Source organism: Columba livia, chromosome 7, assembly GCF_036013475.1.
Source record: "Columba livia isolate bColLiv1 breed racing homer chromosome 7, bColLiv1.pat.W.v2, whole genome shotgun sequence".
Classification (NCBI taxonomy): domain Eukaryota; kingdom Metazoa; phylum Chordata; class Aves; order Columbiformes; family Columbidae; genus Columba; species Columba livia.
The window spans coordinates 32,575,317-32,594,246 of record NC_088608.1 but is presented as its reverse complement, the minus strand read 5'-3'; the positions used below and the strand labels follow the sequence as shown (position 1 = coordinate 32,594,246).

Here is an 18,930-nt window from a genome sequence, read left to right as displayed (position 1 = left end):
CATTTAGTATTACAGGATGCTCCCTGAGTAACATCATACATTAAAAGTTAATTAAGAGGAAGTTAAAGGAGAAGGAAAGTAATTACTTTTTTCATACCCCCAACAGTCATTTATTTCATTTTGGCAGGTTAAAAATGAGAAAAATTTGTATAAAGGTGTAAAAACCAGCAATACATATTTTTAGGGAAAAGCTTTATTATCCATTTCCTTGCAAGCTAATTAGGGAATGCAATCCACTTGCTAATGTTGAGTGAGACTAGTAAGAAATATAAGTTGCTTCATGAATATGTTTAATAAGCAAGCTTTTCAAAAGTGGCACATCTAAGTCAAATAGCAGGGAGTTATGGGCTGTCATCACAAAACCAATCCACTTCTGAACATTACACTAGTAGACACTATTAACGGTTTTTTATGTTATTATGCAATGTCAAATAATAACATCATTATCATTTTAGGTTTAATACAACTATTTACTCTTTATTACTAATTAACGTTCCTGAGAAAGCAAAATAAATTTAGAAAAATGTGTGCACAAATACTCTCCCACACTCGTACATGCACACTTGTTAACTTGCAGGAATGTATTCAACAAGTGCTTAACTCTCATTTATAGCAAAGCCCCACTCCACTGGAAACACTAGGATCTAGATTAAAAATAAAATTTTGATATCAATATGTGCATTTCTCCTCCAGAGAAAGAGTAATTTCTGGATTAGAAACAAACAAACAAACAAACAAACAACAACAACAGTCTCGGCCACAGCAAAGCTGCTCTATTTAAAGTAGGACAGTTATTCTTCTAAAATAAAGCCCTCAAGCTCCAAAGATGTTCCGTGCCCTGATGTCAGGAGTGCACGCGTGCCCTTGTGCCCAGCAGGCTGATCAGCTGCGGGGTGGCCTCAGCCAGCCCAGCACGGCGGGCGCCCATGGGGAACGTCAGCCCTGGCCATGCTCCATTGAGTCCCACTGAACCTCATCATCACGGGTCATGTCTGCTGCTTGCGGTGGTTGGGGGGATTTGAGATGTGAGGCTCCATGTTATTCAGAGAGGAACTGACACAGGGCTGATTTTTAATAACGTGATTAAAAGGGAACAAAAAAAATCAGAATACTCTGCAAATCCATGTCAGATCTCACAAAATCCACTTTTCAGATTTAGAAAGATTTTAGATGGAACAAAATTCACAAGACAACCTGCCCTTAAACCAAAATTATTCAAATACGTTACACAGCTTTTCCCAGGATAAAACTGCAGCTTCCTCGTTTTTTTCCCCTCAAAGCATCTTGCATTTCCTATCCTACTTCCTATGAATCTGTCGTTTTTTGAAATTCAGATTATTCTCATTTCAAATATGACTGAAAACTATTAACACTTTAAGTGTGGAAAATAAAACACTTAGGCCTCAAGTTTCTTATGTGAAAACATTTGAGTTTACCCCACAGCCCTTCTCTGTGATGGTGGCACTGCAGGAGAGCCACAGAGACAATCATAAAATAGTTTGGATTGGAAAGGATCTTCAAAGCTCATCCAGTCCAACCCCTGACTTGAGCATCTTCACCCCGATCAGGTTGCTCAGAGCCCCATCCAGCCTGTCCTGGGATGTCGCCAGGGATGGGGCATCCACCACCTCTCCGAGCAATCTGTTCCAGTATTTTACCACCCTCGCTGTAAAAATTTTCTTCCTCATGTCTAACCTGAATCTCCCCTCTTTTAGTTTAAAACCTTTACCCTTTGCCTTATTGCAACAGGTCCCACTAAATATTGGGGTTGGTGGGAGAACATGCTTGATGAGATATGTTCATGAGGTGTCCCAAATGCTGCAGAGCCAGTGAGAGCAGATCTCTCAATTTCTTATTCACCCACAGGAGAGAGCACGATGGCCAGGACCAATATGGTTAAGAATGTGGCTAAAATGTGAAGCGTATGATTGTATGCAAATCTTCACTAAACACAGAAGAAAACAAAGAAAAAAATATAGAAGTCTGTAATTTTCACTATTATAAAGATAAACTCCAAAATAAGTAGCAAGTAGCATTAACACCAGGGCATTTGTCAAGAAGCTGCCCATGTCCCGAGGCATGGGCTCTGAGACAAGTGGACATTCTACTTGCATTCCCAAAAATCATCCGAGACTCAGACTGAACTTTCTAGGGTTCCATCTCAATCAGTAAAACCAGTTGCATGCCATTACTGAATGGGGCTGGAAAGGGGGGCCGAGGGGTTGGCAGATGGGCAGAGGGTCACACATATCCTTGCTCTTGTCCTGATCACTCCTGCTTTTCTGTGGCTTCTTGCTAAAGCCACTCTTGGTTGCCTTTGCAGAAACCAAATATAAAATAGAAGATATTTAAATAAAAAGATGACAGTGGCACAGTCATATCAGCATACCTCACCGAGTACCTCTTTTCCTGTGCTGAGCTTATTCACAGTGGAAAAATCAGACCATTGATATTTATTCTAGTCACTGACAAGGGATGATTATGTACAAAAGGTTTGTCACATTGCTAAATTTTGCATCTCGCCTATCAGTTTTGTCCCAGTGTTTCCAATCTGTGTGTGATAAATGTCTTCTTTTTGAAAGCTTATTGCTTCTCTATAAAACATTTTTAAGGAGAGAGGAAACAATCAGCTGAGTAAGGGACTGGCATGTAAAATACTATAATTTGCAAAACACTGGCCTGAAACCCACTTGGAGGCAGAGAAGCTGGGCTTGAGCCACAGAAGACGGAAAACTGGAATGCAATAATTACGTATTTATTTTTAGAGAAAATGAAAAGCTAAACAAACGATAAAACCAGTGTTTACCGGTAAATCCTTTCTGTCTTGAAAACCATGCTGAGTGATGCAGGAACAGTCAGTTCTCAGGGGATCAGCTGGTGGTACCTTTTTGGCAGCACCTTGTTCCTCCTGTGTTAGTCCTGAAACAATTAATTTTAGTAGTGCTGCAGCAAACTGTTGCCAGAAATCTGAACTTGAGAGACAAGGAAGCTGCTGCTGAAGCTTGTTCTTCTGCCCTGGCTCTGAGATCACCCTGCAATCAAGATGGGCTCCGAGACTGGGCTCCTGAAAAGAAGCTGATGGAGCTCAGAGCATCCAAACACAGCATTTGCGAAGAGATTAGTGCACTCACGACTGGATTTGGCATGGCAGAGTGTGCGTGACTGGGATTTATGGTAGGCATGAGGAATTGCGTGCTGACTGCTTTGATAAATGTGAATCCTTGAGGTATGGCTAATTGTTCTAAGAAAACAAAGGAGATACCGTTAAACACAGGAGGAGAAAGCACACAGAGGGAATTCTGAAAGCGATGCCACGGCACTTCGAGGAGCAGCTTTGCCTCCAGATGATGAGAACGAACAAATGTTACAATGCAAGAAAACCTGGCTGTTAACAAGAATGACACAGCAATTCACACCACTGATTGGAACACTGTCCTGGTGTTAGGAAAGTCCAGACCAGAACAGTGACAGAGACAGATCTCTTTTAGTTGCTTCACATAAATTACAGAACGTAATCAGCACTGCCTTGTATTTGTTGCTGCAATGAGGGGACACGTGGGGTTTTCAGGCTACCAGCACAGACCGTTCTCCTCAAAATGAGTCACTACTAGTTTTGATCATTTCACAATTACCGTGCTGTCACATTATCTCATCTTCAAGGCAACAAAGGAATGTGCGCTCTCCTGTTTCTATAGGCAATACTAAATCCCACCAGGGCAGTCCACTGGAGCAATTTTAAGTAAAATTGTACAACACAAATTAGGTGCTGCCTCATTTCTTCTCCTTCCAATAGCCCATGATAACGTCTCCCCATGTCCACATCAGTAGTGTACAACACCCGAAGCTCCACAGGACAACAATTTTTCATTCCACTTCCACCATTTTAGCAACCAGGTCTATCTCACATTTGCATCAATTTAATCCCTTCCAGCAAATATGCCAAAAGACACAAATGGAGAAAAAGAATTCCAGAAAGAGAAAATGGAATTGGTATTTTAGGACCTCAGCTGAATCATCTTTAGATTATTATTATAGCACACCATGAGATGGCATGACTCTTCCTTTTTAATGTGTTCTTTTTTCAAACCCTATGCTGCAGTCTACATCAATAAGAAAGGGTGGAAGGATAGATGGAAAAGAGGTGAGTCACGGAAGAGTTTGGATTGGAAGTGACCTTTAAAGGTCATCTAGTCCAACCCCCTTGCAAGGAGAAGGGACATCTTCAACTAGATCGGGTTGCCCGGAGCCTGGTGAAGTGACATGCCTGCTACTCGTAAGCAAATTTCTGGCTGTGTGAGAAAGAGAAGTATCTCTCAAACTTCATATCAGTTTCACAGCAGACCAAGCATGCTGCCTCTTGAAATAACATGTCCTCAACTCTTTATCCTGCTTATAAATGTGAAAGCTGAATTTAATTATAATCAAAGAGCTGGATTCTGGCCTTGGATCATAAAATGTGAATACCACCTCTCTGTGCTGTTGCCTTGGGGGTATCAGAGCATAAAAGTGTTTTAAGCCTGTGTCTACCTGGAAGTTCTCTGTACATTAAATATGTACTACAAAAATTCTGTCATCTGGGAAATTTTTAAAGTATGAATTTCCACTGCAAACTTTCACTATCCATCAACACTGCATGAGGCATCCTCCTCAAACCCAATTTGACAGCCTACAGCTTTTCCAGGACCCTCAACTGCTTTGCAGGTGACACTCAGAATTGATGAGTTAATCTCTCTTTAAGCAGCAAGACAATATATTTTCTTAAGCATATATCTTTCAAGCTCTGAAGTTCCAGTTTTTTGAACACACAGCTGAAGTCATCCCAAAGGCCTGCCTGGTTTTCAGTTCAAGCCGTTTCTCAGACAGTATCTCTCTTGCTATTATGACAAGGACGTGTGAATGGAAAGTCTAAAGAAGCCACCTGCTGAGGCTGTGGGGAACCAGAGTGGGAATAAATCTATACACAAGCAGTGACAGTTAGAATGAAGTAATCTATACAGAGCAACAGACTGACTCATCACCAACATTTTGATTCAGTATTTACCAAACTGGATAGCTATTTTTTTTTAAATACATTACTTACTTCACAATGTTATTGTTAGTAGAATGGAAACTGATTTGTAAGTTTTGTTTTGTTTGCTTGCTTTTTTCCTTTAATAGACCTTTTTGAGAATGCACAGCCACGGTCATCATGTCATCAGACTTCTGAAACTGAAGTTCTTACATCTATGTCTGGGAAGGGACAGTGGAATAAGTGGTTTGATATATAACAGCTCATGCATGGAGGAGAGAATCTAGTGTAATCATTGAATTTGAAAAATAAAAACCCATCATAGCATATTCTGTGTAGACAAGTGTGTCCAGATGCCTTATTTCAACCTGACAGAAGAGCAGCTCTGTACTCAGTAACACATGAAAACAGCTCATGGGGAATCCAGATAAAAGGAAAGATAACAAATCACCCATTCTTCTTCTTCAGCATCACATGGCAGAGCATTGTAAGCATGCAGGTGGAAGGGCAGACATGCTAATCCACTAAGAGGACCTTTCATAAAAAGTTCACATCTATAATCTGCTTTCCTCAATTAATATGTCAGGAAAGAAGATTCCACAATTAATTGTGAAAAGGAAAAAACATTTAAGAGGCAATGCCTTTAACTTAACAGATTAACAGATTTATCTATTTCTCACACAACCTGAACAGCACAGTAATTTTTCCCCCCACTGCCTTGTCAAGAGCAGGATTTGTTTCTGAGCAAATGTGTCAAAGCAAAATCTAACTGTAGCAAGCAAGACAATTACTATCTAGAGAAAGTGTTTAGAGTTACTGTGCACAGTAACTATTCATGAGAGCTCAGTTCCCCAAATGTCTATAAAGCTCACAATATTAGACAAATCATAGATACCCTGGACCTGTATGTCTCTGAGGTACATGCTTAGATGAATTCTTTCTCCCATGGTTTAATGAATTTCCCTGTGCACAGGAACACACATGTTCTACAAGCACAGGAGGTGATGAATACAGCAGGTGTTTCCTTAGCAAATCCCCACACCCATGCTTCAAAGTTTGGCTTAGTTTCCAATTACCTTGTGTGTACAAGCAGTAGGGTGATACTGAACTACCTTTATAACAAGCTCCAGAACAGGCTGTCTTCATTCCTATGAACTATTTCACCAATGAGCTACTTTTGCAGTGATATGTAAGCTAGACATTTTATACTGAAAGGTCTGTGGCAGAGAGCAAAGTATTTGTAATAGAGCTTGCATCTCAGATGTGTTTCCTCCCCCGGCTTGTCAGGACATGATAGCTAAATTTCAGAGATGATGCAAAAGCTGTGACTGATTTTACTTCATATAACATTATGAGCACCTTGTAAAAGGCCCACAGTACAGAAGACAATCAGTGCAAAACTCAGTAGTTCCCCATTTGGGGGAATGCGACCAGTGCCTGGCTGTGCACCTTGTTTGTAAGTGCCTATTTTTTGCTGGTGGATTCCAAACTCTCTATCAGTTCTTAAATCCTTCAGTGTCATCTCTCACATCTGCGCTGTCAAAAGCAACAGTGTTAAGTGGTCTTCTGAAATTTTTCTGGCAAACATCTTTGTGTTTTCCTCTCTGAGACCTTCACACCTATAAACATCCATGTACCAACTTGACTGACCTCTACACATTTCCCTTTCTCATGCCTATAAAAACACTGCCAATAAATAATCTTTGCAGTTTCTGCTGTTAAATAATAACATAATATTTTCACAGAAATTTTGCACTCTCTTTGGCTGAAGCTTCTGGCTTCTGCCTTTTTTATCAGCTGTCTGGAGCAGAAGCATGCTATGGTTATGTACCTTCTACTGCATGTCACACAATGGAAGCCTGGTCTGGGAAGAGAGGTGTTAATACAATATCAACTAAGAACATTTAGCTATTATTTTAAAGTAATTTTGGTGATGTGTGGCCAGTGGTGATCTAGTAGGAACATTATTACACACATGCACACACTAAACTGCTTTTTTACTAATGACTTATTTGTTTTATTCTTGCCTCTTTCAAAAAAGCGATTAAGTTGAAAATGACCTTTCAAATATTGTACTTATGGACCAATCTTTTCATTTTTAATTACTTACTTTGCTTTAATTGTTACATTAGAAACTATTAAGAAAGCAGCCAGCTTCATGATCAATAATTTAATTAGAGTTTTAGGACCAAGAAGTCAATGCAAATGTTATTCTGCAGTCAGGCCTTTCCCAAATACCTTTGAAAGAACTTTATTCCCGTTTTGTTTCAAAGTGACACTGGTGACATGAAAATTAAATTCGTACTTACTGCCATATATCATGCACACACATTATAGATATACACAGGGAGCTGGTAAGAAGTTCAGATTCAGGTCAATCTATTTACTGCCCAGACAGGAACAGAGTCTGCCTCTCTCACTTCATTTCTAAATAATCAGCGACACAGCCAAATGCTGTTACACCGCACACTCTGACAGAACCCACTCCTGGCACAGCATGCCAGGAGCCACGCTGTTTGCTGAAATCCATAGTCAGACTTTTCCTCTGGCTAGAACTTTAACTATTTAAATTTATCTATTTATAGGCCTCTAATTACTACTAATATTCTAAGATAACCAGCAGCAACTGAAAACTGATCCACTCTAGTTTTACAGCTGATGAAATCTGATTCAATCAGCAGTGAATTAACCCCCTCCTCCATTCCACTGCTGCCTCTCTGCCTGCCCTTGCAGGTTTACAACAGTCAGTGATACATCACAGGGAACTGTCGGCGGAGCTGTGAATTGGACGACCTGCTGCCTGGAATATGGCTGTCCCTCATTTGGATTTGCAGGCATGTGTTTCACATGACAACATCACTCCAAAATGCTTTGCCCAGAAGCAACCCCATAGCTGGTATGGCAGGCTGCAGAGGATCCTGTTCCTCGATTTGCTGGTAGCAGCTGAAATTACTGTGAACACCGCAATGAAAAGGAATTACTTTAATCTAAATAAATAACTCCCTCACTGCCAAGATAAAGACACAAAATCACAGAATGTTAGGGATTGGAAGGGACCTCGAAAGATCATCTAGTCCAATCCCCCTGCCGGAGCAGGAACACCCAGATGAGGTTACACAGGAAGGCGTCCAGGGGGGTTTCAATGTCTCCGGAGTAGGAGACTCCACAACCTCCCTGGGCAGCCTGTTCCAGGCTCTGTCACCCTCACTGAGAAGAAGTTTCTTCTCAAATTTAAGTGGAAGCTTTTGTGTTCCAGTTTGAACCCATTACCCCTTGTCCTACCATTGGTTGTCAATGACAAGAGCCTGTCTCCGTCCTCGTGACACTCACCCTTCATACATTTGTAAACATTAATGAGGTCACTACCCCTCAGTCTCTTCTTCTCCAAGCTAAAGAGCCCCAGCTCCCTCAGCCTTTCCTCACACAGCAGATGGTCCGCTCTCTTCAGCATCTTCGTGCTGCGCTGAACTCTCTCCAGCAGTTCCCTGTCCTTCTGGAACTGAGGGGCTCAGAAATGGACACAATATTCCAGATGTGGTCTCACCAGAGCAGAGTAGAAGTCCTTCAAACATTTCATGTGAATTAGAAGTCAAGCTGGATATTAAGCTTTAATGTACAGAACTGCCTTGTCTTTTCAAAGACCCATCCTTGAAATGAAAAATGTAGCTTTTCTCCGTTGCTGAGACAAGGCAGAGGAAGACAACATTGTAAAAGGTGCTGCCTTCCCACAGGCAGAAGGACTCTGAATTCCAGCAAACAGGCCCAGGCATGTCAATGAACAGGAACAGCTTAATAAAACAGTAATTATAACCTCTTAAGAGCCACTAATTCACCTGGAGCTTTGCAGAACAAGGTAACTTGTCTGAACTAAAATGTTTAGAGTCTAATTTAAACCTAGTTTAACAGGGAAAAAATCCCATGAGATGAACTGATTATACAGTTTGTTAAACTTTGGATTTAATGGTTTGATATGTGAGCAGTCAGGAAGGCAAGAAAAAGGAGGGACAAGTCAGTATGGGTAGGCCAAATCAAAGACAGCCATAGTTCCGGTCTGAGGGTTATTCCAGGGACAGTAGCAAAATACAGTTTGAAGGGCAATACTTTTCCTACCTCCTAGGAATTAAAAAACAAACAAACAAAACCAAAAAACCACAAGAAGACAAACCAAACACAGCAAAACAAGAACATAGGATACTTAGGATACGTTCTTGCTTGCATCTGGGTCAACTGACCCAAATATGCAGAGTTATATGTTCATTATTTGAAATATTTTATCTTAACCCACCTTTTTCCACCGAAGTTGTTTTGGAGAAAGTTGGAATGCAGCATTTTAAAAAAAATGATAGTGACCATTTCAAGGTTTTTCTTAATTATTTTTCAAAATTAGAAAAAAATCAAGACTTTTTCCTCAGCCATATTTTTGGTTTTGGAAACACTGGAACTAAGCCTCCAGAAAAGCATCCCAAATAGATCTGACACAAAATTCTTCAAGTTTTACTTTGTCTTTTGTGATGCTACTTCTTGGAAAAAACATAATCTGTATTCATAGCTAGTTGTTCTTGATTTCACATTTTACTGTGACTCAAATTCCTTTTTGTACTAGTACAGGGAGTTTTAAAATACGATCCCATTATTTACAAATATATCGAACAGACTCAGGAACACAAAATTTGTTACACTTCATGCCAGGAACTGGACTTATCCTTGCATGTCCCTTATTCAAAGTGAAAGAATTCAATTACACTGAGAGATTCAAAGTTTGCTTGGAAGAGCTCTTCATCTCCAGTACTGATGACTTCAATCTTTGACCTACTTTTGAAGAGGATTGACTTGAACCATAAACTGCCTGTCAAAGAATTTTTAAATGATCCATCCTGTCTGTCCAATCTGCTCTTGAGTTCATTTCTCAGGAGTTCAAAAGGGTTCAAATAAAACTGACAAATCCAGTACCCTGAGGGTATTCTGGCTGATAATTTTGTGTCTAAGGTGTTTATTTGGGGATAAATCAAGTGGACTAGGACAAAAAATGTAAAGATAAGCAGATCAACTTTCAAAGTAACTCCCTTTGTGCCTGTCACATATGTCTGATTCTTTAACACTCTGCCACTTTTCTTGAGTTTACCTCATGAATGCCCACTTCAAACAAACATAAAAGCTCCCACCACAGATAGGCAGCATCCTCACAAAGAACTGGGGGTTCCCACATACTTTAAATCTACTGACAAAAAAGTTCTGACAAAATCCATGTAGTCTAAAAGACAATTTATATTTCACTTGAAGAAACAAAAATAAAACAGCTTATGTTAGGTGATTACTGATTTGAAAATTACTATATTGTGACAAAGTCAACACTGAAAAACAGTGGTCTAAAAATAATTTAATTAGAAGGGAAAATAAGTTATCTAATGAAATTACTAGTTTGGAACAATTTCACCAAATTTAATCAAGTAAAAGTTAACTAGTTTCAGGCACAATCTAGTTGTAGCAGGAAGCACAGCAGGGTTGTCCCATGCCATGGATATCACCCAGTGGGAAATGATAGGCTGTACTGTGAAGGAAAAAAACGCAAGACTGGAGTTTAGATCAGCATCGTTGTAATTATTCTACATCCATATGAAAAACTTAAGCATCTAAGTCCTCATCATTAAAATGCTGCACTACAGCTGGCAGCCTTAGCAGAGAGCTCAAAAACTGGTGCACGTAAGTATTTATTCTCTGGTAGGACACAGTGTGAAAAGACCTTTTAAATAGCAACTGTCCTTAAATGATCTGTGTGCCTTTTGCAAGACCACAAAAATGCAAATTCCACCACCTCTGCTATTTTTTTTGATCTCACAGACAGATCACTTCAGGATATAAAAGTCTGTGGGGCAGATCATGAAAAGCCAAAAAAGAAAAGTTCCAGGCAGTATCTTACCCTCATCACTTGTCACCATTCTGTAGAACAAGTGTGGTGGGGTTGTTGGGGGACCCCAGGAGCGGTGGTGCCAAACAGCAGGGCTGAGCATCCACTGCCATTTCCCCTACCAGATGGGGCCCAGAGACCTGATCGCATGGAAACTTAAACTCTGTCAAACCTTTGCTAACATTTGAAAGCCATTAACAGAAAATGATAAGCAGACACTCAGCCTCACTCTATTAGGAAATAATGCTTTTAAAAGGTCTGTACATAAGATCCTTTTTATCTAATGCCACATTTAAAGAAAAAAACCCTGCCCTAAAGGAACATCGATCTGCCTCTCCTACTTTTCACTGACTACTTCTTCCTAAGGCCTCTCTCCCAATGTAATTAATGTACCCCTGCTCTACTCTATAAAGTGTGGCTGTACCACACTCACAAGCCATTTCCAGGGCTTAAGAGAGAACCTGTTTCTTCACACCCATGAAGAGATACCGCTGCAGAAGCCTGAACAGAGGCTCTGCCTGGATTCCCACTCCCCTTGCTTGCTTTGTGGTGGGGGGGAAATTTACACCAGTCTTTGAAGGAGTACGATGGCCATAGCCAGATTCTGGCTTGATGAGAATAAGTTATTGCTGGGAGGTACTGGCTGCTGGTAAGGCAGGATTTTGGACAATCTCATTCTGCTTTTTTTCTTCTTGAGATTGGTGTCTGCATTACTCGTCAAAGACCACACTACCCCAGAGCTTCTAACTTTTGATTGTGCTCTTCAGTCCACAAATTACTGTTTAGGATAAAATTTGATGCACAGATCTAGAACTTGCATCCGGTCGTTGTTCTGCTGCGCTGCCTTACCCCTGTTTAAGTTGTCTTTGACCCAAATAGTAATAAGCTGACATGCCTGATGCCTTCCTGTGTGGTTGTCAGGGATATGAATTTGATAGTGGGGTGGGGATGGGATTTGTGTTATATGCCTGCAGTCTAAGTCAAGAATATAACCTGGATAATTAAAAAATTAAACTACAAGCACTTGAATATCAGTGATCCATAGAGACCAAAGTGGACAGTTACAAAACAATATCTCAAATGTTTAGTATTCCAGAAAATCAAAAAGAAAAATAGAGCATTGTATGAATCTAAGTTTTTGCAAAGCTGTGCATGTGCTCGACTTTACGATGAGAATAGCATCAGTGATGTGAACAGGACTGCCCAGTTAAGTACACAGACAAGTCTTCCCAAATCCTTGTTGGACACATTTCTCAGGGCATTACTAGTGAATGCTGAGTTCTAAACGACAGTCACCACACAACATTTTCAAAAAAGAAATATCCAGTTATAGAACCTGACATTTCAAAACTCAGAAAGCCGATGAGATAGTTACTAAATCAATAAATTTCAACAGGTAGAATGAAAAATGTGAGTACTTTTTTTCCTCGTCTATTTAATTATTTAAGTGTATAAATATTTGGCATTTTAGCTGTCTGAGAAAGAGCAAAGATTCAGCTTGGCTCAAATGTTATCCAGACAAATCTGACTAGCCCCAAGAAATTACTCCTCAGAACATGGGAGACGCAGATGAGTGGCAGACCTCTTATCACGAGAAGAATTAACCCAGGCAGGTGAACTTGTACTCTTGGGGTCTCATGTTCTTTTGCACCTCTCACATTTATCATTGGACCCACTTTGCAATTCATTAGTAGAGATGCTCACTCTGATGTGTCAGCAAGAAAATATTCTGGTGAAAAGCCAAAATACGCTTGTCTTTCTATGAAACTGGCATAAAGAAAACTAAATTCTGCAGCTTATCTTGGCACAAGAGCCATCAGCTTTACTGGCAAGAAATTCCTACCCATGAATTGCAGCCTCAGTCTCATACATCTTAACTACTGGGAATCTGGCACAGTATGAGGATGGTTCCCATCCAAATCCAACACCAGCTCCATATTTTCTCACAGAATGTTTGGAAAGAGCCATAATCATCTAAATACTATTCATCCTTCTGTGTTCTCATTTCCCTACAGGCAACATATATCTTAGGTTTACAATTACAGTTAATGTGCTGTAGGTTTTTCTGAACCACTAGATCTGATCCTCTGTGATCCAGGGAGGAAAAAAAAAAAAAAAAAAAAAGAGTAATATTATATGTTGCAAAAGTCTGAAGGTTGCATTATGGCTTAGTAATTACAAAGATTTATGTTCCATTCTGCCCCAAATCCAGAGCTCATTGTCCATTCAACTTGCACAGCTTTGACTTACAGTTCTCTGCATCCATTATCTTTAACAATAAAGAGCTGACAAAATTTAATGATTGAAGAGCAAGATGTGATTAATAATACGAATCTAATTTATGAGAAAACAAACTGGAGTATGATTTTCATGTTTCATTAAAATTATCTTAAATGTACTCCTTAATGCTAATTGATCTCACAGAGGTGAGAAAATACTCTGTTCCAAATTAATGGGAGAGAATCATTCATCTTCTTTCTGGAGGGAACATTTAATATCACACAGTATTTAGAGCGAGATATCATCTTCACAGTGATTTCACCACTTAAAGTGATGCAAGATTTCCCATTGAAGAGGGAAACAATTCAAGAGAATAAATATACAACAAGATGCCATAAACAATGTTTTCTTTTCACAAAAGCTTTTTGTATCTTAGCAAAATCACCCGAAGCTGAAAAACAGTGCTGGTGAATGAAAATTGAGCAGGATTTTTCTATAAGTTTATCAAAGAAAAACTCCTTTATAATTCTGTTAATTTGCTATGAACAGAAGATTATGGAGACATTTGCAATATAAAGTTCCTTGCAGGATTTACTGAAAACAAAACAAAGAAACCTGTTTTTCCACAGAGTTGCTCACTTTGTTTCTATATCAATATTTTTTTTTCTCTTTTTGAATTATTCATACTTGGATGTCAAATATTCTTACAAACCAATGCATTTAAGAATAATGATCCTTGACTGGCTTCATTTTAACTTGTTGTGCTCTATGCCCAGTATTATTATTAAAGGACCATCTATTCAGTCTGTTTCTATGATCCATAAATAGAAATTGCCTAATGAGCATCTCAAATATTCCACTGTCATTTTCATGTCAGTTTTTCTTATCCTGTGTTTGTATAGCTCTGATGACAACACCTATTAATACACAGCAATAGCTCTTTGGCTCCTTTCTCTCAAATCCCTTCCATGAATACAACCTTCACTATTGTGGGCTGGAATCTTGTATCTTTACACTGTTTGAGAAATGCAAAATGACCATAATATGAACTGAATTAGCAACATGAGAATTTCAAGAGTTGGTCTATGAGAAATACCACAACAGAAGCAATAATTATTGAATATTCTGATGAAAGAAAAAAAAAATCCTATTGCCTTGTTCTCATATTCTACTTGAACAAGATTTACATATTTGGGCTGCAAAGCAGCAGGGACAAATACACTCTGCAATGTACTAAATCCGTTTAAACTCACACCAAAGAATGAAGGTAGAGAAAAATAAAGGAGAGATGCAGAGTTTCTGACACTAGCTGCAGTGATATATGATGGAGAAAATAATACATATTCCATGAGAAATCAGTAGCGAGTTCTGAAGCGGGTGGAGAGCAATCCCTTCAAGAGGAAGAATAAATATATTAAAGTTCTACACAGCTTGTGTTTCTCCTTTGGCATTTCCCCCATTTCCTTTGTACACAACTTCAAGCACACACCAGCACTTAGAAAAGAAGCCCGGCAAGACTGACCTTCAGCTGCTCTATCTCTCAAACTGATACAGCACAGTGTGCAGCAGTGCGGTCTGCCAGAACCAAACCATCAGCTCCTAAAACCACCATCAGCTGCTAAAACCAGCACCACCTAATTAAGTCTGCCCACTTATTCAGTGATCTTGACACATGCCCATTTGTTACACTTTGAGGACTCAGTCACTTCAGATGTCAAGGAGATGCTACATGTTGATATTTTTGGTCAGAAGATAATAGTTGTGTTAGTGAATATTCTATTGCCACATCAACCTTACTTTCTATTTTAATTTTACATTGGTTTTCATTTTTCTCAGACCATACATGCCGTCACTTTGCTTGAATTCAAGAAAGACTGAGAAAAAGACTGCTCACCATTCTGGCATCCCAGAGAGATAAAGTCTTGTCAGCAGACCTAGTGAGAGCAGTGTTGGAGAACGGAAGAAACTCAGTGCTGTTGACTGAATCTTCATGGCCACACATTGTATATCTGCATCTCTCACTGTGAAAGAAAATAACATGAATACACCACTTGCTATTCAGGGTAATAAGAATAAGAGACAAGTTTAGGTAAATTAGTAACACATTTTATGTACCTTTCCTAGCTACTCCTTTGAAAAAATAAACATTGACAGCTATTCATCACCCAAACACTACATCACACAGAAAATTAAAAAAAAAAAACAACAAAAAACAAACAAAACAAAACACAAAAAACCCACAAACCAACCAAAACAGTTAGTGTTTGCTTCCCAGTAATGAAGGCTGTAGTGGGAAAGTCAAAAGAAATGGAGAAGTGGATTTTAAAGGATTGAATCGTAAGGAGCAATGAAAGCACCACTTCACATTTCCTGGGTTCATCCTCGACTACTTTGTTGAGGTAGAATTTAAAAGGAATATGGATGAAAAGCTAGGATAGGGACAGTTTCCTTTTTAAAGATACTTTATTCCTTCTTGCTTACAAAGGGTCTAAGAAATCTATAGCACCATGCCAACATTCACCTTGAAGAAAGCCAGAGTGCTGGCAGCCTGACTTTCTTTTCAATGTCTGCAGAAAGTCTTCTAGAAACCAAGTGATGTCTGGGAGTTCTTCACTGAGGGTAAGATCTTGTCACAGTGGACACTTGGGAGACCTTCTCACTAAAGAAGAGGTCTTTTGCTATAGATGGGCCCCTCTTGGCATCTATAGTTGGCTTCTATTTTCCTCATGCACACCAGAATAGAACGTTCCTTAAACTGTAGTCCAGGAGAAGAGAAGGAAGAGTGCAAGGATGCCTCACCAGAACAAGACAGAAGGTAACAAACAAATCTGGGATTATTCAAACTGATCCAAACAGCAAAGGCTTAACTCCTACGGAAGCATGTCAAGATGGGAGACAAAGAAAATAAACTGGCATTCACCACTCGTTATGGCTGTATACAAGAGCTGCCTGTGCTGATACGGGCTTCAGTCTGTGATTTCTTTAGACATACATGAAGCTTTATTAATTTGCAGTGTTTGTGTTCTTACATCCTGTGAAAACATACATAGTTGAACATACTATGGAAAAACCTAATCAATGTAATTCAGTGGCAGTTCCATCCTCTTTGTTCCTCTGAGTCAAAAATAGTATGAAAAAAAAAAGTCAACAAGTCATAATAAATTATTACAGCTTTCAGTGAGAGCTCAAAATTTTATTCCCTGCTCATGTGATTCGGACAGTAGAAACACACGTCCCCTGAGCTGGCTGCTGAATATATCATTTCGACTTGCAAATTATATTACTGGGTGGCTCTTAACTGAGAAATTTCTTACAATATTTATTAAGGAAGCTGTCAGTAGGAGGAATTAAATATGGTTTGTTTTCATTTTTTTTCCTTCCTGCCTATATGTCACCAGAAGACTCACAGAGCTCTTGCAGGCTTTGTATCAACAGCACAGAAGATCAGAAGAGCTAAAGGGTTTTGATGGACACTACTCCTGATCTAATGAAGTGACTTCTCAGACCTGTTTTAATGCCTTTCCATTTCCCAGGCTGAAATGCATATGCTGCGCTGAGCTGAACAGCAAGTCTGTCCCTACAGAAGGGACAGCAGAAGGGAGGTAAGTTGTTTCTGAGTAGAAATATTATCCAGGAAATATATTTCAAAGGAATATTAGATTCCACTGGTATAATTTTACAGAATCTGTGTTTTTCTATTATAGATAATACATTATACTATTCATTATTATCTGTTATATAGACTACATGTGATATTTTATCACAAGGACTCATTTCAAATTGGTCGTAAAGTATTGTGGCTGCTAGAGCTCGGTGCACAAGATATCTGATATGATCACTTGTTATATATCAATAAAATAACTTCAAAATTTTTTGTTTGTTTGTTTCACAGTCTCATGATGTTTTACACCACAGAACATGCCTTTTTCATCTCAGATCACATACTTTTATTTCTGTGTAAGTATGACATTTTTTAAAAGTGACCAATAATTTCCTGCTTGCCTGTTACAATGCAAGGACTTTGAGATGTTGAGTAGTTTCTGACAAGCAAAATCCCACTGTGTACTTCGGTGAGCATTTATTAGTTTTGAAAACATGGACAACTCCGCAAAACATATGTGACATTGTTCTGCTGGAAGAAAACAGGGATATTTTCCTGAAATGATGGGATGTATGTATGTAATTTTCGAAGGCAGGAGAAAAGCACCTTCAACCTGCTTGAGAAACCTTGGAGAGAAAGAACACAGGAATAGGAAGGAAAGTAAAGAAAAAAAAAAATGATTGTGAGTCACTGACTTAAGATATGGACCATCCCATGCAGACAGGCTGCAAGAACTGGCTTGTGAGAGATTAATTAGGTGCCAAAAGTAGGAAGGCCCATCAGAATCCCTTAGCAAGGTGAAAATGGACTAAAGTGATGGACCATGACAGCAGCAGAAGGGAAGGAAATGATTTGTACTTTTCCATCAAGAACATAAACACCCAGACCTGATGCAGTTGTCTGTCTCTCTCCTTGCCACTTCCATATCATTGCGTACTGATGAGTGAGCTCTAGCTCTCAAGATTTAATTTACCACTCTGGTAACTGACTGATATTTCTAAGAACCTCCAACTGCTACATAAAATAAACTCATCTTTCCTTCCAGCTGAGGTATAATTTCAGCAAGACTGTCCTGTATACAAGCTATCTTTCAGTCAGAAAGAACATTTTATTTAGATGTTCTTTTTCCACAAAAAGAGAAAAAAAGTAGTTGATAGGAAGGGTAGAGCAGCATCCTGCTTTTCATGGAAGCTCATATTCAAGTTTGTCTACATTAGAATGAATCTGCAGCAACATTCATTATCTATTTTTTTTTTTCCTCGTTAGGAACACATGACCTTATGGATATAAGTTTCACCATCTCTGAAGATTTTAGTTCAGAAGAGAGAGGGAATCATCTATGAATAGCAGGTTAGGCATTTGCAGCACTCTTGTTACTTACATCCAGAGACAGAGGTCCTGAATAAACGATGCCATGATACAAATACTGCTCAGTAGTTCAGTATTTTGCAGATTGCATTCTGAATCTCAACACAGACAGTGACTCCAACTGTCATCCTTTACCTGTGTTATTACTACTTTTTCAATGTAAAACATCAGTTAACATATTTTCTTGACTCATGACTAATTATCCTCAGTGTTCTCTTTTTCTCTGCAAAGTCAATTTCCCTTCCCTTAAGTCCAGGAAAGGTAATGACGTCCATCAATAAATCAGCCTTTATTCTACCTCACCGGGTTTCGATTTTTCTTAACAAGTTCAAATAAACATGGACAGACTGTTACAAGCAGCACACCTGTACCATGAATGTTGGCATTTACAGTAATCATACCATTATCAGTATCACTAGCTCAACAGTGACTGGAAAATTTTACTTGTTCTATACCTAGAGACTTCTCTTTTGAGAATCGCATACCAGAATGGTTCATTCAAATTCAAAAGGCCTTTCAGTAAAACTGCATTGAAAACAGAAGATTTGAAACAGTTCCACTCACATAAGTCTTCACTGAGTATTAACAGGTTGCTGTCTCTACACTAACATACAAAAGCAGACAAATAATGCACTAGTTAGATATTTCATCAACTGTACAATAATTGAAAAGAAAATGCAAATAGTTGGGTAGATTTCTCTTACCCTGTGTACTTTCCTGTCTTCACAGATGGAGTTAAAACTTGGTAAGGACAACAGGCCAGCATGCCCTGATGGGAACATTTTACAGTTGCCTAGTACATATTTATTGCTAAAGGCTACACAGGGC

At 39.1% G+C, this 18,930-nt stretch overlaps 1 protein-coding gene across 3 annotated transcripts in view; it reads right to left on the bottom strand.

Annotated features, from left to right (window-relative positions):
• Positions 1-18,930, bottom strand: part of LOC110358229 (sperm-associated antigen 16 protein-like) — a 321,255-nt gene that overhangs the window by 140,118 nt on the left and 162,207 nt on the right. For 2 of the 3 annotated variants that reach the window (XM_065069085.1, XM_021286622.2), the window contains 2 exons: positions 15,028-15,154; positions 10,085-10,556 (listed from right to left, as the gene is read on the bottom strand). In XM_065069085.1, the coding sequence (XP_064925157.1) occupies positions 10,484-10,556; positions 15,028-15,154 (200 nt within the window). In that variant the 3' untranslated portion in view covers positions 10,085-10,483. Of the gene's footprint in view, positions 1-10,084; positions 10,557-15,027; positions 15,155-18,930 lie in introns of those variants that run through there. The other variant, XM_065069086.1, reaches the window with a different exon arrangement.